The 25,793-nt window shown below is 51.8% G+C and overlaps 1 protein-coding gene across 1 annotated transcript in view; it reads right to left on the bottom strand.

Annotated features, from left to right (window-relative positions):
* GAREM1 (GRB2 associated regulator of MAPK1 subtype 1) overlaps window positions 1-23,772 on the bottom strand; it is a 162,677-nt gene extending 138,905 nt beyond the window's left edge. The window contains exon 1 of the mRNA XM_079783703.1: window positions 23,263-23,772. Within this exon, the coding sequence (XP_079639829.1) occupies window positions 23,263-23,383 (121 nt within the window). The 5' untranslated portion in view covers window positions 23,384-23,772. The remainder of the gene's footprint in view (window positions 1-23,262) is intronic.
* Between the last annotated feature and the right edge of the window lie 2,021 nt (window positions 23,773-25,793).

Raw genomic sequence — 25,793 nt, 5'->3', positions numbered from 1 at the left:
CAATGTTATTATACAATCCAAGGTTACCCACTGCAACAAAAACTGTATTTTGTGAACCAAAGCAATTGAGATGTCTCTTTTCACCTTATTTCATGCAGTCACACCCTCACAGTATCTCCATTTCACCCACAAATGGGACGTCCATAGAACGCATTGCCCGAACCAGGCCCCCCGCCCCCTCACCCGGAGCATGAACGGGGGCACTGCTATTAGTTCTGCGGGGCCAAGAGGCGCAGACGGGGACTCTGCCCAGACGAAACCGGGGTCCTCACAGAAGGACACACATCCCAAAAGGCTCCTTCATTTCCCAAACTCACACACCAGGTCAAGAGGGAATTGGGGTGGAGACCCGTGTCTGGCTGGGGCCCCAAAGCATAACCATTCCCAAAACAAAAAACGAGCAAACAAAACACCAGGAGGAAGGCGATGCTGATGGGGCCAGGGCTTCTGCCTTCCACACCCCGCGGTGCCCGGAGCTCAGCAGATGACTGCCCGAGGCTTCCGGAAGGGATTATTCTTGCTTCCACCAACACTCCCTCCGATCCCCGTGCGATTCCTGGGACTGTCAGGTGAGGACACGTGGGAGTTACATTTCCAAGACACACGGATGATGAAACTCACTGAAGTGCAGAAACAGAAAAATCCAGCCCTGGTGGGTTTACCAAGCAAGCTCCCAACGGCGACGGGCAGCCGTGTCTGAGTGAGGGCCGGGTGCCGCACACATCATCCCAGCCGGCTGCACGGGCCCAGCCATCAAAGGCCCTGATTGTGCCGGCTGCAGAGAGAGCACAAGCCCATGCGACTTTGCTGCTTTTAAAGCTCTGTAAGCTGTTCCGACGGCAAGCACACACACACAGCAGCCACACTGCTCCCCTCAGATGGGCAGCATCCGCCGCCGTCTAATTGACATGCAGTAGGAAGCAGGGAGTGCGTCTCTGGTCATTCATTGACAGCTACTGCACAAGTCATTCCTCCACGTTTCAAGCCAAAGAATCTCGGGATATGCACTACCCAATCTAAGTGTTCTTTCCGGTTGCAATTTACCATGGATAGCTAATGAGTTAACTTAGCTATCTCACAGTCAACAAAATTCTCCACGTTCAAAATGTACTTTTGCGTATTTTAAAAGCTTATTAAACAAAAACGATTCAGCGAATGCATTTTTAAGTCATAGTCCTACTGGTAGTATCATATACCCTGCTCTCCATATTCTAAAAAATAGTTTCTTTGGCTTTATAGAAAAGTGAACGTTTTAAAAGAGGAAATATAAACATATTAATGCAGCTTTCCCCTTTCTTATCGTGTTACTGTAAAACTAGACTTGCTTTACAGAAAAGCAATCAATGATTACTAATACCTCTCAGGACTGGTATAGATTCAATTCTCTTTCTTAAATCTCTCAAATCTACTGTAACAGTTGTAAAAATGACAGTTAGTAATAAAAGATACAGCATTTAATTTTCAATTTCTTGAGGACAGGGGCCCAATGCTTGTTTGTTCTTCCCACTTGTTTACAGGTTGCAGGCATGTTCCCCAACTGCTGTTTTTATTTCCACAGACCAGGGGTGGGGAACGTCCGGCCCTCGGGCTGTGTAAGGCCCTCGAAACCATTTGGTCTGGCCCTGCCAAGGCATTAGCGGGGAGTTCATTAAATGTTGGACCAACGACAGCAGGCTACTTTTTAAGTTGGTAATTCTGTATGGCCCGAGAAAGATGTTATCAATATCCAGATGGCCCTTGGCAGGCGAAAGGTCCCCAACCCCTGCTATAGACTGTTCCTGCGTCCCTGATAAAAGGCCTGTGGATGATAAAGAGACCACACAACTTAGAAATGATGTTGCTGGAATTCATTCTCTGTGGTGACTGAGTGGCTTTCTTTCCTGGTCCCATGCTATGTCGTGTTGCATGAACAATGCAGTCTGCATGGACCAGGTATGCAGTCTGCATGGACCAGGTATGCTCTGTAGGGCACTGGAGATCCTGCCTCAGATGGAAGTTCAGCTATTTCACACAGAGATCGGATACAAATAATAAAGAATCACAACACTGTCTGTCTCCAGGGGTTTATTTGGGGATCTCTTGCCCCATTTGCAAAGAGCTAGCCACCACTCATCAAACCACTGCTAAATGAGTGTCGGGGAGACCCGTCTTGTCCGCCTTAGTTTTCCAGCCTCTGTGGACATCGCTGCTTCCGTCCACGTCAACAAACGACACTTGTCCCAAAGAGAGCGGGGCAGGAACGGCTGCCTCAGGGCCAGGGTGAGGGCCAGAGAGGAAGGGATTAGGCTGTGTGGGCTCCACGACCTGTGCCCCCGGGACTCGATTCTGCTGAGGACGCCCCGAGGCGGCCGTGGACCCGTGATGACACGGGTGGGACTGTCTCCTAAAATAAAACTCCATTTCCTTAAACCGGCATCGTCATGTTTACCATCACTGCTACTGTGAATCTGCAGAATCGCCTTCAAAGAAATAACGGTGACACGCACTCAAGCAGGTTCGTTTGTTTTTCGTTTTCCTGAGAAGTGCATAATCTTGAAGGGAGGAGAGGTTATTTTGGGAAATCACATATATCCGTACGCACACTGGCCAATGGGAAAATCGCTCTTAACCACCTCCCTCTGTAGGAACTGGAGCTGTGAAAAGAGTATCCTTTACAGCAAGGTGAACCTTGTGTTTCTGTCTGAAGCACAACCGGTCAGAACATTTTATAAGGTGTTCTAATTTTCTGAGTACTCAGCAATCCCGGTATCAATCAACTTATAACTGATCTTCAATCCAAACTACTATGGCTATTCTTAGCAATATTTTTTCTTCCCAGCTGGGTCGGAAAGTTGGCTGAAATCCTACAGCAAAATCTAAAGGCACCTTTTAAACGACTAAACACGAGTCAGCGATTTGGGAGTCTGGAAAAGCTAAATTCCGTTTAAGTGATTAATTCCACTTCCATGCCAACAGTTACTTAAACGTATTTAAAAGTCTATAATAAGCTACTAGAAAAATATGGCCTCGGGGTTGCCATATTTGTAACCACAAACGATGAACCTTGACTTTTTACCATCATTAGGACAGGTTCTATCCCCCGCTGATCAAAGTTACTCAGTCGTGTGGCTTGTTTTATGGCCATGACATTGAAACCTTCCCATACTATTTCTCTAGCCCTGGACGCTCTCGAGACGCACGCCCAGATTCCCAATTTCATCTGAACTGAATTTCCCTGAAATATTTCAGGTTCAACAGATCCACAGATGGACATGCGGCCTCCCCACACCTCCACCACCACCGTCACTGGAGTCACGGGGAGACTCCAGATGGAAAGAAGACAGATCTCGACCCTCTCGAGAGTTAGGTACGGCCATGGGGTTTGCTGCTAACGGTGAAATGTCAGAGGGATGTTGGGTGCATCGCTTCTGGGCACAAGCTGGAAGGAGCCGGCGTGTGATCTGCCACGTGCTCTCTCCTGCCTCAACACGTGTGGAAGCATAACCGGGCCCACAGGCCTGGGTCCTGCGGTGAGGAGGGTGACCTGGGGCAGAGCCCCCCAGCCAACTCGTGACAAACACGCAGGAGCACGAGGCACAGATGCACCTCTGCTGTTTCGAGTACTAACACTGTGGTCAATCCCTGCTTGGTCAATCCCACCCCCCTCTCCCCTACAGATGGCTCTAAGTGGGCTCTAAATCCAATGACACGTGTCCTTCGAAGAGGAAAAAGGCGGAGGGAGATTTGAGACAGACAGAGAGGAGGCCGAGATTGGAGGGATCCAGCCTGAGGCCAAGGTCTCCCTGAGCCACCAGAAGCTGGCAGGGGCAGGAGGAGTCCGCACAGCTTGTCCCCCCAGCTTATCCCCACAGCTGCTCCTGCGAATGCACCCCCACCCCCTGGGTTCTTACCTCCAGGGGCATCAGCTCCCAAGCCAGTAACCCCGGAACTACAGACCGCTTCCCTCTTTCTCATGCCCCCCACTCAAGCATGAGTCCTAGGAGTCTCACCTTCAAAATACTTCCCGTCCCCCCTCCTCCATATTCCCACTTATCTAGTTTGGGCTGGAGGCCCCCTTTCTTCCCATTACAACCCTACAGCTTCCAAATAGTTGTCCTATAATCCCAAATTCCTCCTGCTGGAACTGATCGTCCACGATGACACCAAACGATCCTTCTAGAGACTAAATCTGATTGGGCCTTTCCCATACGGAAAGCCGTCCCCATCTCCTCGGGGTTCGCATTCCTGAGCGTTTGAGGAGCTTCGGTCAACAGGCCCTGGGCTAGGCCTTCCAGCGGCCAAGGCACGCCATTGGTCTGTACGCTGGTCTTCGAGGTGTGATGTGGCCACGGAACTATTTGTAGACTATGTTGCTCAAAAGCAGTATTTTGTAAAATGTTCAAGTTTGTGAAATAATTGATTCTTAAAATAAAAACTGAAGTGGATTCAACTTTCCCTATGAAAATGTGGTCTCTCACTCAAATTCTAAGAGGAAAGAGAGAGATAGAGATAGAGATAGAGAGAGAGAGAGAGAGAGAGAGAGAGAGAGAGAGAGAATCATTAGCTGCAGGGATGTGTACAAGGTCCAAGAGTGTACACTGAGCCTCTTGGGAGACGGGTACTGATAGGAGGAGATTACCTGTTATCAGAACACACATCGCTGTAACGCATCATGCGCTCATTTTTACATGGGAGCTCATAAAAATTGGGACACCAGTGGATTGTGTTAAGGCACCATCTGTCATCTGTGTCCTGGAAGTGGGGGTGGGGGAGGAAAGCCACCAGTTTAGCCACAGGATAAAGGTCAGACTTCAGCACGTCACAGCTCTTCGGGATCAGCTCCCAGCGTGCCTTTCGGCCCCATCTCCTTTCGCCCCTCAGGGGCCTCTGTGCAGCACCTTCCCATCAGGAATAGCATCTTCCTCTTCCCAACCCACCACAGCTCCTCGCTCCTCAGGAACCAGCTCGGTCGTCGCTGCGTGTTTCCTGTGGGACCTGCTCAGGAGCTCTGGGTGGTCCCCGCTGGCCTCCGAGGAAAGCACCCCCTGCTTATGGCTCAGCCATCGGTCTAACACCTGCTTATACAGTGGGCCTCTGGCATCTATGCAACTATAGGCCAGCTGAACGTGTGCTTACATAGATGCGTGTGCTTCTGCGCATGTGTGTCTATGTATGTGTAGCACTTTCCTATGGCTGCCATAGCACGTTTCCATACACTGAGCGGCTTAAACCAACAGGAACTGGTTCTCCCACACACAGCGCTGGGGGTCCCAAGTCCAAACTCAAGCCGCCAGGAGGGCTGCGCTTCCTTGAAAGACCCAGGGGAGACTCCTCCTGCCCCTGCCAGCTTCTGGTGGCTCGGGGAGGCCTTGGCCTCGGGCTGGGTCCCTCCAATCTCGGCCTCCTCTCTGTCTGTCTCAAATCTCCCTCCGCCTTTTTGCTCTTCGAAGGACACTTGTCATTGGATTTAGAGCCCACTTAGAGCCATCTGTGGGGGAGGGGGGAAGGATTGACCAAGCAGGGAACTTACATGCACACAGGCAAAACCCATGGACACAGACCATAGTGGGGGAGGCCTGGAAGGGGCGGGGGCGGGGTGGCGGGGGTCAATGGGGAAAAGCAGAAAGGACATGTGTAACACTTCCAACAATAAAGATAAATAAAGAAGACTGTTCATGACATCTCCAAGACCCCTTTTCCGAATAAGGTACCAACCTTCCAGCCATGTGGACACAGACGTAATTTTGGGGGAGCCACTACACGACCCACTACACTGTGGACGTGTGTGTACTAAAGAGCCCCTAAGTCAGGCCCCAGGGGACACCACTGTGTCGCTCAGGGACAGTCTGGAAACTGTGCTGGGTGCTGGCAACAGAATGATGAACACGGAAGACACGGTCCCTGGTCTCAAAGTCGGAGTCTGCTGGGGGTACAGACACCAAGCTGCTCTTTGAAGGGGGAAAGGGAGCATGGGGAGAAATTACAGCGCGGGCGTACATGACAGGGAACCTCCCCCTCCCTTTTGTTAAATTTAAATGTAGCCCTGATATCTCCGCAACCAGAGACGAGTAGTTCAGAGAACAGCCCTTCATGTCCAGCTTCGACGATCCCCCTCTGCTCTGGGCGTCCGCGAACAGTCCTCGCTGCCCACGTGGGCTTTGCCCGTTAAATGACCGGCCTCAAAGGCACTCCAAGGAAGACCACCGTCCCTGCAATTCAGGATGCCATCGCTTGTCACACAATCGCTATTTTACAACAACCGAGGGAAATAAGTACAGCTGGGTAAACTAGGACATGGCATTCGCTATGACGTGTCCCAATTCCAGAGAATTTAAAACGTGCCCCTTAGAATCAGTGGAACATGTTCATTTCCGTTTTAAAATACATTCTCATGACACATCAGGACAAGTTAAACAGCTTGTGCCCTCGCTGGTTAACTCAGTGGTTAGAGCGTCAGCACAAGGACCAGAGGGTCCCGGGTTTGATTCCGGTCAAGGGCACACACCTTGGTCGCAGGCTCCATCCCCTGCCCCGACGGGGCGCGTGCGGGAGGCAGCCAATCGGTGTGCCTCTTTCACGTGGATGTTTCTCTCTCTGTCTCTCCCCCGCCCTTCCACGCTCTCTAAAACTCAGTGGGGACATATCCTCGGGTGATAGTGAAACAGCTTGTGGCTGAACAGCGCAACCAGATCTCAGGGCTCCCCAGCAACATTTCACCGCCGAGCTGGCTTCCCCCGGCCTCAGAATAATCCCCACCTTCTTCCCAGGACGTCAGGGGAGCTACAGAGAATTCAGTAAGTCCTAAATATGACACATATATGGGACCTCTTCTAGGCTTGAGATAATCCGAGAGGTCAGAGGTGGGGAAGGCGCTCGGAAACTGAGCGGCAGCAGGAGGGGCGGCTGCTGGGACGATCCCTTCTCTCCTGGTCCGGAACGGGCTGGCAGGTCCGCAGGCGAAGAAGACACTGTGCACCTGTGAGCTACGCGGAGGGTCCGAGGCCCCGGGCGGAGTCATGCAGACGAGCTTTGTATCCATCCAGGGGACACGGGGACCCTGTGCCGGGCCCACGGCAAGAGCAGGGAGCGAGCCGGCTCCCGGGGGCTCAGGAGGACACATCTAAGGAGAGGGACACAACTTTTCCACACGCCCGACTCCCACCTAACTAAGTCCCTCCTCAAACGCAGGGTTGGGATGGGTTGTAGTTTTCCACACACTTCACGGAGTCAAGACAAGTCCCAGAGAAGAAGGGGTGCTGTGCGCTCTCTCCTCTCCCGTTTCTCCTCTACGTGTGCCCGCCATCGGGGCTTTGACGTGGAGACCGAAGGCCCACGCTGCCCGATGTTTTCACTAAAAAGATTTAACTTCGGTCCTCGCAGGCGAAATGAAGAGGAACCAGGAAGACAAGGCCATCACTTTCGGGGTGGTAAGAAAAACGGAAGAGAAATCTACTCTAGGTCTTTAAGAACGACCTACTGGGTGCCACTAGGGAATTTTTAAAGCAACGGACACATGCATATTAGGGATAGTGTGCTCAAGCGTGCCCACCATCCAAAAAACAACGGGGAAATGCACTTTCAATGAAAGGAGTCTAAAGTTAAGTGCAACCTGCAAATGCTTCCTGAATTCCAAAAGGCTCTCTTACACACACACACACACACACACACACACACACACACACACACACACACACGGCAGCTCAGTCAAGTATCATTTTAAAACAAATCCTTCCCTGGAGAGAACTTACTGCCAAAGCATCTGGACTGTGCGTCCAGGAGGCATATAACAAGTTACTATCACTTCCCAGACGCAACAGGGAGGCACTGGCTTTCAAATGAATTCAAACCTCCCCAGAAGAACAAACCTCAGCCCCCTGCAGCCACTGGGGGTGAGGCGGGAAGTAAACCGAGAGGAGGCACCACTTAGTCACCACGCCGGGGAATAAAGGATTGTTTTCAGATTTAATTAACCATATATGTTCTTGGATCATAGCCCAAGACAGGTGTGGCTGACGTGTGTTACAAAGCAAAATAAATTCGACAAAAATAGTTCAATCCAGGAGTCAAGCATTCTTTTGAATAAGTGGGCTGGCACCACGACAGCCTGGGAGAAAATAAAATTCTTACGTCATATGCAAAAATTAATTCCAGGTGGATTAAAGACTTGAATTTAAAAACTCATACACCTTCCTAGAATATCTAAGACAGCACACGTACAACCTAGGGGTCAGGGAGGTATTTCTTAGCCAAGAGTGAAGACACAGGGAAAAGAGGCTTGTCTATCCATGTCAAAATGAAAAACTCTGAAATGGATAACTATCCTATATAATAAAGAGGTAATATGCAAATTAACCCTCACGCCCTCACAAGATGGCTGCCTACGACCAGGCCGGCAGGGGGGGGGGCATGAGGGGTGACCAGGCTGGCAGGGGGCGGGGGCAGTTGGGGGTGACCAGGCCAGCAGGGGGGACAGTTGGGGGCAACCAGGCCAGCAGGGGGGGCAGTTAGGGGTGACCAGACCAGCAGAGGGGGGCAGTTGGGGGTGACCAGGCAGACAGGCAGGTGAGGGATTAGGAGTCAGTGGTCCAGGATTGAGAGAAGAATGTCCGACTGCTGGTTTAGGCCTAATCCCCAGGATAGGGCCTAAACCAGCAGTTGGACATCCCCCAAGGGGTCACGAATTGGAGAGGGTGCAGGCTGGGCTGAGGGGACCCCCCGCCGGGCACGAATTTTGTGCACCGTGTCTCTAGTAATATAAATAAAGCCAACAGATAAGATAAATATAAATAAGGAAAAATATCTCTATAATATATAAATAGCATCTAGAAATTGCCAAGAATAAGTATAACAGAAAACCAGCAAAAAAGTATAAGTTTGCAGAAGAGCAGTCTAAATGCTAAACAAACATAAAAAGGGCAAAAATCACTAATGGCCAGAAAAATGCAAATTAACATAGCAATTTTTTTTTTAACTTTAGAATACCCAATGTTGACATGGGTTTGGAGAGACAGTATTCTCATACATCAATGACAGGAGTGAGAACAGATAAAGGCTTTTTAGATAGCATTTGGTCATCTATTAAGTCAATTCCTCTTCTGTGAATTGGGTTTTGAACCTGGGACAGAAGACCCACTTTTTCCTAAAAAGGTGTATTTTTAGTCTTTGCGTGTGAGGTGAAGAGAACCAGGAAGACAATGCTAGCAAAGAATTTCTGTGGGCAGAAATAAAAGATATGCGACAGAAACCACAGGCTTCTTAGAAACAATGAACAAATGAATGACATCATGTGCATGGAGGTTTGGTGAAGTGTAACTCACAGGGACCAACAACTAGACACAAATTGAACACAGATCAGCAGAAGAGCATGTTTGCAGCATGGAATATCATGCAGCCGTTAAAAAGGATTTATTTTATACCAGAACATTCAGAGGATTTCTCTGGGTAATATAAGCAAGAGGCCAAAGAGTATGAGTAATATAAAAGCATCCTATGATGCACACGGACCACCAGGGGGCGGACGCTCAACGCAGGAGCTGCCCCCAGCCCACAGGCCCCAGGCCAGGCAAGGCAGGTGCCAGCGGGGGGCCCCCAATCGCCCCACCGGTCACCCCGCAGAGTAAGGCGACCGGCAGAAGTGGGGGTGGAGGGCGGGGCTGGCAAGTGGGTGGCACCAGGTCAGCCAAGGCGGGTGCCAGTGGGCCCCCCCCCCCATCACCCCGCCAGCTGCCCCACATTATCGGCCCTGATCGCCGGCCAGGCCTAGGGACCCTACCCGTGCACGAATTTCGTGCACCGGGCCTCTAGTGTGTAATACAATCCCATTTTCATAAAGCAATGACAGAACTATGTTTCAGTACATGTCTTTGTATGTACATCTAATGTTGATGTAGGGTTATACTGAGAAAATACGAAGCCTACACACTGGATTATCAAAGTGGGTCGTGTAGGCAGGCAGGGTTGGGTTGGAAGAATGAGGGTTGATGTGAAGAGAAAGTAAAAAGAAAAGCAATAGCTAAAATGCCTTGTTTATGGAAAATTGAGAGAGAGAGAGAGAGAGAGAGAGAGAGAGAGAGAGAGAGAGGGAGGAGAAGACACAAGAAAGGATAGTCACCAAAATATCTCAGGGTGTTGGAATTTCAAATTATATTTAGTTTTTAAATGTTTTTATGTTTTCAAATTCTTCATAATGAATTATTAACATAAAAAATACATAATATTAACTTAATAGTCATTATGTTAATAATCAGGGGGAAATAAAGTTTTGTTTCATTGCAACAATTTAAAAAACTGGATAGACTATAAGTGATATTTATACTTAGTTCATTTATTTCCCTCCTCTCTAGTCTCCACTTATTAGCATGAAACTCCTATTGTATCTATCCACAGTGTTCCATTGTATACAATCTACTCAGACTAATATCTTCCCAATTGAGTCAAAAAATAAAAATAAAAAAGAGCCCTGGCTAGTGTTTCTACGTGGTTAGAAGTCAGCCCTCCCACAGAAGGGTCTCAGGTTCAATTCCTGGTCAAGGGCATGTACCTGGGTTGCAGGTTTGATCCATGGCCTTGATCTGGGAGCGTTTGGAGGAAACCAATCTCTCTCTCTCTCTCTCTCTCTCTCTCTCTCTCTCTCTCTCTCTCTCCTTCCTTCCCTCCCTTCCACTCTCTAAAAAAAATCAAAGGGAAAAATATCCTCGGATGAGGATTAATGAGAGAGAGAGAGAGAGAGAAGATGGGGGAAGGGCTTCTTTGGCACTAAAAGATAATCTTAAAGCCAGCTAGTACTTCACTATCAGCAACTGTCACCTCACCCCTCTGATGAATACTATTTATAGTCCTCAGGTGCCAATGTGGTAAAGGAACATGTATTTTATTCCCCATCAATCACAGCCCATACACAGAAAGAAAATTAAACCAGACTTCTCTTATCTCTGGGTTTCTTCCTCATAGCCGTCCCACTGAAGTGGACATTTATAGAGCTATTCAACCTATCATGTTTGCTTCTCTCCAGCCTGAACGTTACCTGTGGATCTGTCATTATCCTCTCACCCATAGTCTAAGCTTCAACACGCTCTCAAGTTGCTGTAGTCCACCTCTTTCAAGAGAACAGGAATTCGTGCACAAAACTCTAATGGCACAGCATGTAGCACTTAAGAGTTTGTTATGGGTTACATGTAAAAAAATTAAATTTTTTTTATAGCCAGGCTGGTGTGGTTAAGTGGATAGAGTATAGGCCCATGTACCAAAGGGTTGCAGGTTCGATCCCGGGTCCTGGTCAGGGCAAGCGTGGGAAGCAACCAATTGATGTGTCTCTCTCACATCTGTGTCTATCTGTCTGTCTGTCTGTCTGTCTGTCTGTCTGTCTTTCTGTCTGTCTGTCTCTCTCTCTTCCTCTCCCCTCCACCTCCCCTCCCTCTCTCCTCACTCTCCTCCACTCTCTCTAAAAATCAATGGAAAAAATATCCTTGGGTGAGGATTACAAAAGAATTTTTTAAAGAACTTGTCCATTTATTTTTATTCTTTTAAACCAAAATGTGATGAACTTGGTTTATCAGCTTAGCTTCACTAGATGCACAGGAACTGATCAGCAACGACGTGTCTGTGGGCACCGCCCCATGACTTGAACTCAAATACAATGACAGTTGTAAATACTCAACATAGTTTACCAAGACTGGCATGAGTTATCTTGTTTTCTACAGTGGAAGGGGATTCCTCCTCTCAGAGGCCTGGCCACCACTTCCATCCCATGTCAGGTTGGCAGAGAAAATAGATTACTCACAATCATTCAATCTCAAAAACAGAGGTAATACCTAGTTATGGACAGCAACTGAAGAAAAACAGAATGGAAGTTTAAAAAGAGTAAACGCACATGAAACCTGGAGATCCTGTATAACTATCCTGCATAAAACCATGAAAAAGGACACTTGGATATAATTTTTATTGAAAAACAACTCTACCAAAAAATTGAAGTAATGGCTCAGAAAATTCACACACACACACACACACACACACACACACACACACACACACACTTATTGATGCTATTCTACTAGTAATCAAAGAATACAAATTGGAATAAGTGTCAATTGTTAAAATGTCTAAATTAGCAAAGTCTATATAACTCCTATGATATCCAATGATATACTAAGTAATGGGCTTTACTCATTCACTGGTAATGGTACAAACTTTCCTGGGTACAAGGGAGCAATACATATCAACAATCAAAAAATAATAAATATTGAATAATATCCCCATTTCTAGGAACCCCAAATAATGAAATGATGTGAAATTGACAAATTTAGCTACAAAGACATCCTCAAAAACATGACACTCAAAACAACCAAATGTCTAACAACTGGAAAATTATCAGGCAAATAATGGTTTATCTATACTAACAAAAGGGTAAATGCTAATTAGACTGGACATCTTCCAGACATTCTTCTGGACAAAGCCATGGTGGCGGAGGCCAAGGCAGAGGTGGTTAGGGGCGATCAGGCCGGCAGGGGAGAGCAGTTAGGGGCGATCAGGTCAGCAGGGGAGAGCAGTTAGGGGCAATCAGGCAGGCAGGCAGGTGAGCGGTTAGGAGCCAGCGGTCCCTAAACCGGCAGTCGGACATCCCCCAAGGGGTCCCGGATTGGAGAGGGTGCAGGCTGGGCTGAGGGGACTCCCTCACGCCCACACCCCCCCCCCCCCCCACTGTGCACAAATTTCATGCACCGGGCCTCTATTGGTAATAAAAAAATTCCACTCACTCATGACAGTTTTATTTTCAAAGAATATTAATAAGGAAGGAAAATGCTGATGATGTAATGTGAAATTTAAAAACAGTTTTATGTACAGTTTGGTGCCACTTTTAGACATAGTCTCCATTTACACGCCATGCATGCACCACAGGGAAATGTTAATAATGGTTACATAACACGTCATGTAAAAGTACGCACGCCAAAAAAGAAAGCGAGGAGTGCCTCACAACGATAATTCCCACAAGTGCACGCCTTTCCCTGGCTCCCTTGTGAAGTGCTTCCACCACTGATCAAGGGCCCCTTCAGGAGAGCCACTCACGCTGTTCGCTCACGCTCGGGGGCGGAGAGAGGAAAGAGAGCTGGGGCAGGAAGTTCATCCTCTCTGCTCTGCTGAGCGACATAAGCCAGGCAGAGAAAGGTAAGTACCACATGATCTCACTCATATGTGGAATCTGATGAACAACATAAACTTCTATGTCTCTGGAACAAAACAGACCCAGAGCCACAGAAGCATGGAACAGACTGTGGAAACTCAGAAGGAAGGCAGGGGAGGGTGGGCGGGAAGAGATCCACCAATGAGCTTGTCTGCATATATGCATCACCCGTGGACACGGACAATGGGGTGGTGAGGGCCTGGGGGGGAGGAGGGAGGGGAGCTGGAAGAGGTCAAGGGGGAAAAAGAAGGCATATGTAATACGTTCAACACCAAAGATTAAAATAAAAAGAAGTTCACACTCTCATGGCTGAGGAAGAACCTGAGCAGAGACATGCCGAGGACTCCGGGGCCGATACATGACTATTTTAGAGGGTTTTGAACAGGAAAACAAAGTGGAGGCATCAAAGCCAAAGTGTGAGTGGCAGAGGCCGTGAGGTGGCTCTGAACAGCCAATGCTCTCTCCTCCCGCAGCAGGTGTGTCTGGGCAGAGCGCCCACATAAGAGACTTCAGGTCCTTGCCTTCCTGCCCACGGCGGAGCGTGTAATTCCTGCCCAACGAGAGGTGCGTGGTGTGCAGCGTGGAACGGTGGTGAGCCACACCCCTTTGCCTTCCCTGCTGCCTGGGATGCGGACGTGAAGGCTGGAGCTCCTGCAGCCACCGAGGACCAGGAGGAGGCAACGCTCTGCTGAGGATAACGGAGCAGAGACGCAGGAGCAATCTGCCCTCGAGTCTGTGGCTCCGCCGGTCAGTGCTGGACACTGCCCCTTCAGACTTCCTTCGTGGGGAAAAGGAAGAGGGCTCGTGTGGTGAGCATAAGCCACTTTTTTTGGGGGGTGGGGGTGGGGAGGGGGTCCTGAAATGAACCTTGACTGATGCACCCGGCCACAATGAGCTTGTGAACATCGCTCCTCTCAGCGGCTCCCCTCCTCCTAACGGACCAAAAAGATGGGACAAAAATAAAACGGGCAAATAACAGCGGAGTGTCTGCCTAGGGCCCGATGCTGCTTACTTTACGTGGGGAATCGGAACCGTCGAGAGCTCTCTCTCGTGCCGCATCGCTAATGAAATTGCTTTTACCCTGGGTCTGGCGCTTGACTGGTTTCGTGGGTCAGGGGTCCGAGGTAGAAACGGATCTCGTGTCATTTTAAATGTCAGCCTGAAACAGACTGGAACGGGGGATCCCGGCACATAAGCTGCTGAGGCCCAGGGATGTCAAAGGAGGAGATGTGGGTTCCTGGACGCCAACCGCCCCTGCCCAGCGCTGCTGAGGGAGGAGGAGGAGCTCGCAGGAGCCCTCAGCCAGGAGCAGCCCGGCACAGGGGGCCTGGGCCGTGCCAGGGGGCTCCCTCCGCTTTCCATTAACCTGTTTTGTTTTTTTTTAATGGATGACAGATCCTGTTATAACCGGTGCTTCCTCATTACCCACGAGGTAACAGGTTATGTTTAAAACTAGCAAAGTAAACATTTACCCTGGTCTGGTTCCTTGTGATATTTGAACCCAGTTCCCCGCTAGAAGGAAAAGACGGTCCCTGTGACCCAATTACCAAGAGCAAATTCTCCTTCCTGCCGCCTGACGTCTGGCACCGAGAAAACAGTCATCTTAAAACCCTGACCCTGCACATTTCCCTGTGCTGAGCGGCGCCCGGGGAGCAGACACAGGCACCGCTCACAGACCACGGCGGGCCCTCTGAGCTACAGCCAGGCTCCGTCACTCAGGTGTCCAACATGAACCCGAAGGACACGCATCTTCCCAACTGTGAGACTTCCCGTGGCAGTTCAGATGCAATAAACAGGCAATCATTAAACAACGGTTACGCCATCGAAGCCCAGTGTATTTAAATACTGCACACCAGGCTTAAGCACGAGCAGCGTCAATCAAAGGGACTGGCTGGCCGTGCAATGACCCGTAATTCACCCGCGGGGCCGGGGAGGGGTGCGGGGGGCTCGGTTCGTCCTCCTTTCGCTGTGCGCGATGCTCCTGCAACGGCAGGCGACGAAACGCGGCGTCTGGGAGTAAGACACCACGCTTTCAAGTCCGTCCTGGGCTATTCTAGGAAATGACAAATGTACCAAATTAGCCGTGGTAGGGCTGTGACGCTATTTACACCAAGTGGCTTGCTTTGCCGAGAGGTACAATCCTTGGTGCCCTGAGAAGATGAGACAAGGATGGCTCAGTGGTTAGCTGAGTAGCCAAGCAGGCCTTCTCGTGATTGGGGTAAGAGCTGACGAGTGCCAAAGATTTATGGCATTCTAGGCCATATAAGGTTAAAAATTCAATGACATAGCTATGTGTCATGTGTAAAGGCGGCATCTTATTTCAGAATGAAAGAACTAGCAAGGAAGCAAAAAAAATCCAAAAATAAATTGTAGCCCTGACCGGTTTGGCTCAGTGGATAGAGCGTCGGCCTGCGGACTCAAGGGTCCCAGGTTTGATTCCCGTCAAGGGCATGTACCTTGGTTGCGGGCACATCCCCAGTAGGGGGTGTGCAGGAGGCAGCTGATCAATGTTTCTCTCTCATCGATGTTCCTCTCTCTCCCTCTCCCTTCCCCTTTGTAAAAAAATCAATAAAATATATCAAAAAATAAGTTGTAATTTCTAGAAATAATGTATTTAAAATATTGATCACTAATAACCCTAAGAATCATGATTTCATCATGATGGTCCATCTTTCCTACTCTATTTTTCCTCCTGCTAATTTTAGGGCCCACCGTCTTAGTTCCAACGTCTATGTTTACGTGTATAATGACTGTCTCCATTGAAACAGAAGTGAAATTCGACTTCAGGCTTGTGGAGGTCACAGACAGCTTCAGTAATATATGTTGGACCTTGAAATTTTTTATTTTAATATATATATTTTATTGATTTTTTACAGAGAGGAAGGGAGAGGGATAGAGAGCTAAAAACATCGATGAGAGAGAAACATCGACCAGCTGCCTCCTGCACACCCCCCACCGGGGATGTGCCCGCAACCAAGGTACATGCCCCTGACCGGAATCGAACCTGAGACCCTTCAGTCCGCAGACCGACGCTCTATCCACCGAGCCAAACCGGTTTCGGCTGGACCTTGAAATTTTTAATACTGAAATTTGCTCGTGCATTCATCTATGAAATGCTTATCAAGCACCTTCTACATACTAAAATATTTTAGTGGCTATTATATATTTTGCCAAGTATGACAAACTAATACATTACCCAGCAAGGAAAGTTATTTTTCAGGCTGCCCATAACAGCTGGTGCTCTTACGATCGACAGCCCTGCTGAAGACAAGGACTCGATGAGTTTTCCTAGAACTGCAGCTCAGTAAGTGAGAAGACAGATACCTCAGGAACCTCAAACCGAAATAAAAGAGTTTAACAAGCCGGTCTCCTAGAGCGTGCTGCTTCACTAAGGCAGCCAAATGCACAGAAGAGACCAACGTGCTCTCCCTTCAACTAGGACCCTAACCCTAACCCTAACCCTAACCCTAACCCTAACCCTAACCCTGGCCCATCACAGTGGTCGGAGCAGCTTTCCTCCCACAGGTGACCTGGGCATCTAAAGGTTTTTACTGGCCGTGTAGCTACTCGTTGAAGACTTTCAAAACAGCCATCTTACTTGGAAAGCAAAAGGCGCCATGCCCGACTCCTGTCTGGTGGGCCTAAATGTTTATCCCCATCCCCGGTCCTCTCCAAGGCCCTCTTCCATTCTTTTCCCATCATCTTTAGGCACGGACCATGGAATAGGTGGTCACTAGAGGAGAGTAACAGTCTATGAAAGAAGATTCCAGAAACTTGAATACGTGTAACATGACAGTTGGCACTTTTCTCCTCCTGACAGTTAGGTAAGCACAGGTGCTCCGAGAGTCACCGCCGACGCCGGAGAAGCAGCAGTGAGGACGCGCCACACAGATCCCAGGGACTCGGAAGCATGTGATCACACCGGCAGGCAATTCCGGGCTACGTTAAGCGTTCCTTTCCTAACTCCCCGCTCTGGGTCCTCCCAGGCTCAATCTTGGGTGAGTTAGCTGTTAACACTTTCTCTCTGATGAAGACCTTACACCACTTTTTTTTTAAAAAAAATAACTTATGGATTACTAGATCAATAAATAACCTAGAATACTCAAAAGGAAATAGACTAGCATTACCCAGAGCATTTCCCTCCGTTTCTTTACCTGCACACGGACCATAAGATCTATGATCAGTGGACTTCTGCTGCCTAAACGATACACTGGGAAGCCCGCCCCACGCTGGTCGGCACCTCCGTGCATCTCATTTTGCAACACACATGCCACTTCACCTATAGCATTGCATTGAATCATCAGAGTGGGTAAATACGCAAAGATATAAGCTCCCGGAGGCCAGCAGGTTTGTCTTGGTTTGTTCAGTGGTGTAGTCCCAAAACCTGTAACAAGACTTGACACATGGTAGGGGCTTAATACAGCTGCTTGAATAAACAACTAGTGAATAACTATGAGCTACATGGGCAAAGCATAATGTTTGTCCATTTCTTCTGCGTGAAAAACAAAACCAAACCCACAATCAAAGGGGTTAAGAGATCTGGCCAAGATCACAGGTCTATGAAATGGCAGCGCCTGTAACTGAACACAGGTCTCTAGGTCCCAAATCCTTTCAACGATCACCTCTGTCACCTGGGGCACAGCACCCTCTTACAACAGAGAAGGCCCAGGGAAATGAAGCCACACAGAAGCACAGAGCACCTTCCCGAAGCAAGATTTACACTAAGTTACTTTAGGGAAAATATTACCCATACATAGTCCAGGTACAGGTATCTATATAATAAAAGCATAATATGCTAATTAGACCGCATGTCCTTCCGGACAATCTTCCGGACGACCTTCCAGATGAAGACGGGGCTGCAAGGGAAGCTGGGGTCCCGGGTGCCAGAGGGAAGCCGGTGCCGGCAGCTGGGGGAAGGAAGGCCTACTCTTCCATGAATTTCATGCATCGGGCCTCTAGTATACAATAACATCGACCGCGGAGCAGACTTAGCGAACTTACATTAATTTCCAAGAAAAAACATGGATCTAAACACACCTCTGACATCTGCAAACAGCCGCTTGGAGCCCCTCTTTGGTCTGAGTGTCCATGTTCCTGCCCCGGCGGCCCCCCAGGCACTTGCCTGGTCAAGTGAGAGAAGCGGGCAGCAGCAGGCCAGGGCCAAGGCGCCCCAGTCCCAGCACAGCTGGGGCTCAGAATCCGCGCTGAGTCCCCGCGCAGCTGGACGGCAGAGCTTGCTGCTGATCCCCCTGAACAGCTGCCTGACTCCTACCTCCTCTCTCTCTCCTGAGTCCAGCCTGGGTCTCCTTCCCTCCCAGCCAGCAGGAACGCAGCCCGTCTTTCCCAGCTAGGGCTCCAGACTAGCGTTCCTGGAACTGGGACACATGCCTGGGGTACGCCAGCAGTTCTCAGGGGTTCCCCTCACACCTGTGAGAGAATCGATTTCCAGGTCCCCAGCTTCCTAACAAGTGCTCCGCCTGGGATGTGACAGGGAGGGCTCCTGTCCCAGGAGGGAGGGAAGCTGTCCTTCAACACCTCCCGTCAAGTGGCCCTTCCCCCACTCTGCAAGAGTCCCGCACTGGCTTCACCTTCCCGGACCTCAGAAGGGCAGGGCAGGGTGTGAAGGCCTCAGGGGAGAAGAGGAACTCATAAAAAAAACCCTAACGTGAGGGGTGAGTCTCCGCAGCTGGGTAACAACTGCCTCTGTGAGTCAGGTAACTCCCAAGTCCTGGTGTTAAACAGCCTGAAATATAAGTCCAACAGCCCTATGGGCAGAAGTAACACAAAACACTGGGTTTGAATTTATATACTCTTTGTTGTTGTCACAGAAAGTATCACAGAATGATCAGGACACTTTTAAAGACAAAAATATACCAGAAATCGTACAATCTATAAAACCTTGGGGTAGAATTCTGTAGGAGGAAGGGAAATATAAATTTAAGGAGAAAAACGAAAGGTGTCAAACTTTTAACTGTTGAAGAATTTATTCATGCATTTTTTTTAAAAAAAAACAATGATTGATACTGAGAATCAAATACAAATCCCATTAGAATTTTTAAATTGGTGTAACCATTTGATTTAAAAGGTCAGTATGTACAATATGCTGAAAATTACATCCTTTCAACTGTTTAAATTTAGGATGCAGACTTTTAGGAATTAGCTTAAAGAATGTGCTCAGGGAACAGAGTTTCACAGGATCTTTAGGAGCAGGGGGAGCAAGTCGGCTGGAAGAACACGGCTCCAGACCAAGCCTCCAGAACATTCTCCAGACGGTTTCCCACCTGTGCCGTTCTGAGCACCTGCTGACCCTGGTCCCACAGCCAAGCTCCTAAGACTGGCGATCACGTAAATCCGTGGTCAGCAAACTGCGGCTCGTGAGCCACATGCGGCTCTTTGGCCCCTTGAGTGTGGCTCTTCCACAAAATACCACGGCCTGGGCGAGTCTATGTTGAAGAAGTGGCGTTAGAAGAAGTTTAAGATTAAAAAATTTGGCTCTCAAAAGAAATTTCAATCGTTGTACTGTGGATATTTGGCTCTGTTGACTAATGAGTTTGCCGACCACGGACCTAAATATCTGCTCCTCATTGCATCGCTGGCCGGGGCCAGCCCCGGGCTGCCCAGCTGAGTCTCACTCCTCACAAGAATCACTAGCGTCCTTTGCTCTGAGCTCTGGAGAAAGATTCCCGAGGCCATCTTCAGAAAAGCTCACTCATTTTGTGTTTATCTTATCAGACGACGACAGGTCTCGCCACTGGGGATGTAAGAGCGAACGCATCTATCTGACTGGTGTTTCGTGAGCGACAGGCACAATGCACATACTGGAGGCGTGTCCCTTAGCATGTAGTTAATATTCTAAGTGTGGCAAAGGTATGGAGGGATGACCTCGACACGGGGACATACCCTGGGCCTCGGCCTCCACTTTCCCCTTTTTTCTCCGATTTCGTCCTCGTCCTCCCTGCCGCCCCCTCCCTCTCTCCGGCCACTCCTCTGGGGAGCAGAACGATGTCTACACGTGATGGACGAGGCCAACACTTACTTCGGTGTCTACACTGTTTTAAAAATATTGGATTCCGGGCCCCGGGCTCTCCAACAGACAGCGGGGCTGTTTAGAGCAGACGTGAGCCCTACTCTAAACCCGCTCCCCTTGCGTCGGAGGAGGTAGGATTCTGAGCTACACCGTCTGCCTTGAGTCCCAAGGCCAGCTGGGATCCCACGGCAACATTTCCCAGGTATGTCAATTTCTCCGACCCTCCGGTTCTCACAGTCCTTAAAATGGGGCTGCTGAGGGTTTCAGACAATACACATCAGGCACCTAGGAATGAACCCCCACCCAGGAGGCATTCAGTAGTCAGCAGTTACGAAATCAGATGTTTAATGTTCTTTAATGATTGCCTAAAAGTTAGCCAACAGTTTCCTCTTGGCAAAATGTCAACCAGTGGCATGTTTTTCAATCTCTTTCTAGTGTCTTTTAAAACAAGTGATTTGGGAAATGACTACCTTTCTCGTCTAAGTATAGGGTGTGTGTGTGTGTGTGTGTGTGTGTGTGTGTGTGTGTGTGAAATGTACCTGCGGTACTAAAACTGGCAGAAGGACAGACACAGGGCGAGGACCGCAGGAAGCTGAGGATTCCCCATGTAGCATCTGCGTTTATAAATATGGCTGCATGTCCTAAGCATGTCCTAAGCACTGTGATGAATGAAACACGTTTAACAATAAGCATGGAATCTACGATCGACGCTTCCAAGTTTATCCAAATTTAATGGGTAAGCTAGCACTTTCCCCCATCCAACAAGCCAAGTTTTTGTTCAAGATGCTTAACAATTCTTGTGTCACCTTTAGCCTCTAAGTCAACGTGACAACGTGTGTGTGTCAGGGACTTGGAAAGGATTCACATGCGTATTCCGCAGGGCCGGAATATATCCTAACCCAAACATACGGATCCGTGTACGTTAACTGTATCCCAACTTACAAAGCAGCTGGCTGACCACCACAGGGGACTAGGCTGCATGGCACAGTCATCCCACTGGATAGTACGCAGCTATGAACACAAAACAAGAAACATTTAAATAAGATGTTTAAGCGGCAGAAGCAAGGCATACAGCAGCACGGAGCCGTGACCCCAAAGTTGTGTGTGCCACTGTGATTCCCCGGCGGCAGTAAGAAACCCACAATAAAGAACTGGAGTTGCACACAGGGATCCAAATCCGCCCCCAGCCTGAAAGGGCGCAGTGTTGGACGGGCTACCCACGTCCCGATTTTAAGCAGCCGTGTGGGATGCGCACACTGCTGATTCAGAGCCTTTTTATGAATGGTGGGGACGGGAGAGCGGGTAGGAACGCTGAAAGTTATGCTGGCAACTGGAACTCAGCCTCCTTCAGCTTCCCGCTTAATGGGGCCTTGGGGAGACGCCACACCCCACGCCCCAGTGCTCTCTGCCTCACTAAGAAGTTCTGGGGGAGTGTCAGAGCTGAGGCCAGGCTGGGAAGGAGAGCAGGACTCACAGCCTTCCACTAGACACAATTTTGCACGGGGAAAGAGGAAATGAAACACTGCGCACACACACACTACACACACACACACACACACTACACACACACACACACACACTACACACACACACACACACACACCACACACACACACATGCACGCGATCCAGACCTGCAGATACACATTGAAAGCACACACTTTCCCACCCCCATTCTAAGCAGAAATATCTGGAAACGCCGCCTGTCCCTTCCCCGGGGGGATCTGGACTTCACGACAGTTTTAAAACTCCCACCTGGCTCCCCATGCCCACCACGACCACCACCCACCCGGCAAGGCCAGCTTCCTGAACGTTCCTGCAGTCATCTGTCACATCAGAGCTCCCAAGGTCTGACCCCACAGATCAGGAACAGAAGGAAAGTGCCTCTGCCCATTGACCTGCTTCCTGGGACACACGGGAGGGGGGGGGGGCTCCAGAGAAGACAGAGCCACCCAGGTCCCTGAGACCTGGAATAACACCTCCCTGCTCCGAGCGCCTCTAACCCGGCCCGCGTGACCTTCCGCAGCCAGCCCCGGGCCCAGGCCCCCGGCCGCCCTGCCGCCGGGCAGGCTTCCCTCTGCAGACAGTCCGCGATGGGAGGGAGCCAGAGTCCACCGCCGTCACTGTGCACACCCAGGAGGGGACAACACACACCTCCCCGGCCACCCCCTGTCACTGCTCCCCGCCGGAGAGGGGCCGGCGCGCTGGCCCGGGTGCACAGCTGGCTCCTGGTTTGCAGAGGTCACTGCAGACCAACAGCTGGGGGGGGGGGGTGATGGGGGGCCGTCTGCTCAGTTGCTGGTGGTCAGTTTAAAGAAACACCTACAAGCGTCTCTTGGTTCCCAGCTCAGGCTCCATCGGCACGGGTTCGGGTGACTCAGATGATTGCCAGCCGGACCGAGCTCACCGGGAACCGTCAGCACCGCCGCTCCGCGGAAAACACGGTCTGCACCGGCGCCAACGACTTCCAACCCGGCCACACACACCAGCCAATAAAAGGTCTCCGAGACATGCGACCCCTTTCCTGGGACACCCGGGAGCCTTGCCCCCCTGAAATCTGCTGCTCCTTGTGGGGGCGAGAGGGGAGGGCACCCCAAATGCGGATGCCCCCCGGAGCGGGAATATTCGGTAGGAAAGTTGCCTAAGAGACCTCTCCCGGGCTTCCCAGGCGGAGTCACTCGCGCAGGCGGGTGGGAGGGGCAGCTCGCCTCCCAGAGGACCGTGTGTGCGGGGGGTCCCCCGGGGTGGGCGTTTTTCGGGCGTCCTTGTTCCTGACCCGGCCAGGGCTCCGCGTTCCCCGGCTCCCGGCGGCGGCGGGGGGCGGAGAGCGCCGCGCCAGGGCTGCGGCAGGCGCGCGGGCCAAGTCCAGCGCCGGGCGGGCGCCCCCTCCCCGCCGGGCGCCCCCCTCCCCGCCGGGTGCCCCCTCCCCACGGGGTCCCCCCTCCCCGCCGGGTGCCCCCTCCCCACGGGGTCCCCCCTCCCCGCGGGGTCCCCCCTCCCCGCCGGGCGCCCCCCTCCCCGCGGGGTCCCCCCTCCCCGCCGGGCGCCCCCTCCGGCCGCCGCGCCCCCGGCGCACTCACCGCTGTCCAGCCGCGCGATCTGGGGCAGCCGGTGCGTGCTGACCAGCAGGTCGAGCGGCACGGCCACCGGGCTCCACTTCACCTCCTGGAGGCTGCAGCCCAGCGCGGGCGCCGGCTCCATCGTCCCCGCCTCCGGCCCCGCCGCCCCCGCCGCCCGCACCGCCGCCGCTGGCGCTCGAGGTCTGGGCGCGGAGGCGCCGGGCACCCCGGCCGCTGGCCCCGGGGCGGCGGGAAGGGGGCGCTCAGCGGCCGCGGCGGGGCATGGCCGGGCGCCCCGCGCGCCCTCGAGCCCCGAGCTCCCTGGCGGCTGCCCCGCGGCGGGCGGCGACGGCCGAGGTGGCCGCGGCGGCTCCCGCTCCGCCTCCTCCGGCCCCGGGTCTGCGGCTGCGGCGGCCGCCGGCTCGCCTCCTCCTCGGCCCCCGCCTTCCCTCCGCCGCGAGCGAGTGAGGAGGAGCCGAGGGTCCGAGAAGCGCCATAGCAGCGCTCCCAGCACCGACTGATCGCCAAGGTGCGAGCAACGCCTGCGCGGCCCAGACACCGCCTCCCGCCCGCCTCCCGCCCGCCTCCCGCCCGCCTCCGGCCCCGCTCCGGCCGCCCCGCCCCGCCTCCCCTCCCGCCGGCCGGCGTCACTCCCCGCCCGGCCCGGCCCCGCCGGCGCTCCGCGAGCTGGGCTCTCGCTCCCCCGTCCGGCCGCTCGGGGCCCTGCAGCCGCCTGGTGCGCCGTGCGCCCAGCTCCTCCCGGCCCAGCGGGCGATGCTCGGGGTCACCGAGGCCGGGAGGCCGGGTGTCAGGCGCCCCTCCCGGAGCCCCTAATGCGGGGCCCACAGGGACCGGCTGGGAGGCTCACCCGCTGCGAGGCTGGAGGGCCGGCGGGCACAGCCTCGGCGTCTCCCCACCCTGCAGCCCTGCACACTGCAGCCCTGCACACCCGCTGACCCTGCACACTGCAGCCCTGCACACGGCTGACCCTGCACACGGCTGACCCCGCACACGGCTGACCCCGCACACGGCTGACCCCGCACACCGGCTGACCCTGCTCACGGCTGACCCTGCACACGGCTGACCCTGCACCCTGCAGCCCTGCACACGGCTGACCCTGCACACGGCTGACCCTGCACACGGCTGACCCTGCACACTGCAGCCCTGCACACCGGCGGACCCTGCACACCCGCTGACCCTGCACACGGCTGACCCTGCACACGGCTGACCCTGCACACCCGCTGACCCTGCACACCGGCTGACCCTGCACACGGCTGACCCTGCACACGGCTGACCCTGTACACCGGCTGACCCTGCACACCCACTGACCCTGCACACCCACTGACCCTGCACACCCACTGACCCTGCACACCGCTGACCCTGCACACGGCTGACCCTGCACCCTGCAGCCCTGCACCCGGCTGGGAGGGAATCCATCCGGCCAATGAGACTGGGCTGCTGCGCAGGGTGAGAGGCCGCAGCTGGGAGGAAGCTGATGGAGGAGCGGTGCCCACCTGAGGGAGGGTGACCGTCCTGTTAGGACCTCCATGGTCCGAACCAGCTCCCGGGGACGGGGCAGGAGGCCGCCCCCGCCGTCCGCGCCCCCAGGAAAGGGCAGAGAGGCTCTGGGAGTCCCTGGGGCCAGCGGTGGTCACACCCTTTCCCCACTCACTCCTCCGATCTTTCCTTTTATATATGTATATTCACTCCTCCCATCTATCTATCTATCTATCTATATATATATATATATATATATATATATATATATATATATATATATTTCTGAGAAGAAGGGAGAGAGAGAGAGAGAGACATCAATGATGAGAGAGAATCATTGAACAGGACATGTGCCCTGACCTGGAATCGAACCCTGATCTCCTGGTTCATAAGTCAGTGCTGGCCCAGCTGATTTTTTTCCTGATACGTGAACCAAGACACTAGGAAGTCTGGCAATATTACACAACTGGTAGCAGGCCATGCTGGGACTCAAACCCACAGCTCGCTTTCTGTGATCAATCATTCTGTGTTTTCTTCGACATTGAACATGGCCTGCTCTCCTCACTGCAGTCAGAGCCACACTGCAAAGGACAGAGCTCACACTGTGAAGGTGGCGTGGGCGGGCACATCCTGACTGTTGTGTGCTAAGCTTTGGTTTACCATCCTACACTCACAAAAGTGAGTGGCTCCCGGGTGAGCGGGTTGCGCATCAGTTCTTCCTGTTTTTCAACGTGTATTCAGGGTTCGGTGCACAACAGGGCAAACGGACCCCTGTACTGCCTGCCCGAGGGCACTTGCATTCTGCGGCCGCTCAGGGGGCTCACTGAATAGCCCACACCCATTACCAGTGGGAGGAGGACACGCCCACCTCTCTGGTCCTCTCGCTTCCAAGCATTGGCGGTAATTTTCACAAAATTCTTTTGCTGAAAGTGTCCACCTCTGTGTCACGTTAATTTTTTGGAAAATAATATTTTAGTACATATCTTACTCAGACCCATCCTATATAATAAAAGGCTAATATGCAAATAGACTGAATGGTGGAACAACTGAACAAC

Source organism: Cnephaeus nilssonii (genome assembly GCF_951640355.1).
Source record: "Cnephaeus nilssonii genome assembly, chromosome: 11".
Taxonomy (NCBI): domain Eukaryota; kingdom Metazoa; phylum Chordata; class Mammalia; order Chiroptera; family Vespertilionidae; genus Cnephaeus; species Cnephaeus nilssonii.
The sequence above is the reverse complement of the archived record's forward strand: the minus strand, read 5'-3'. Positions and strand labels throughout refer to the sequence as shown.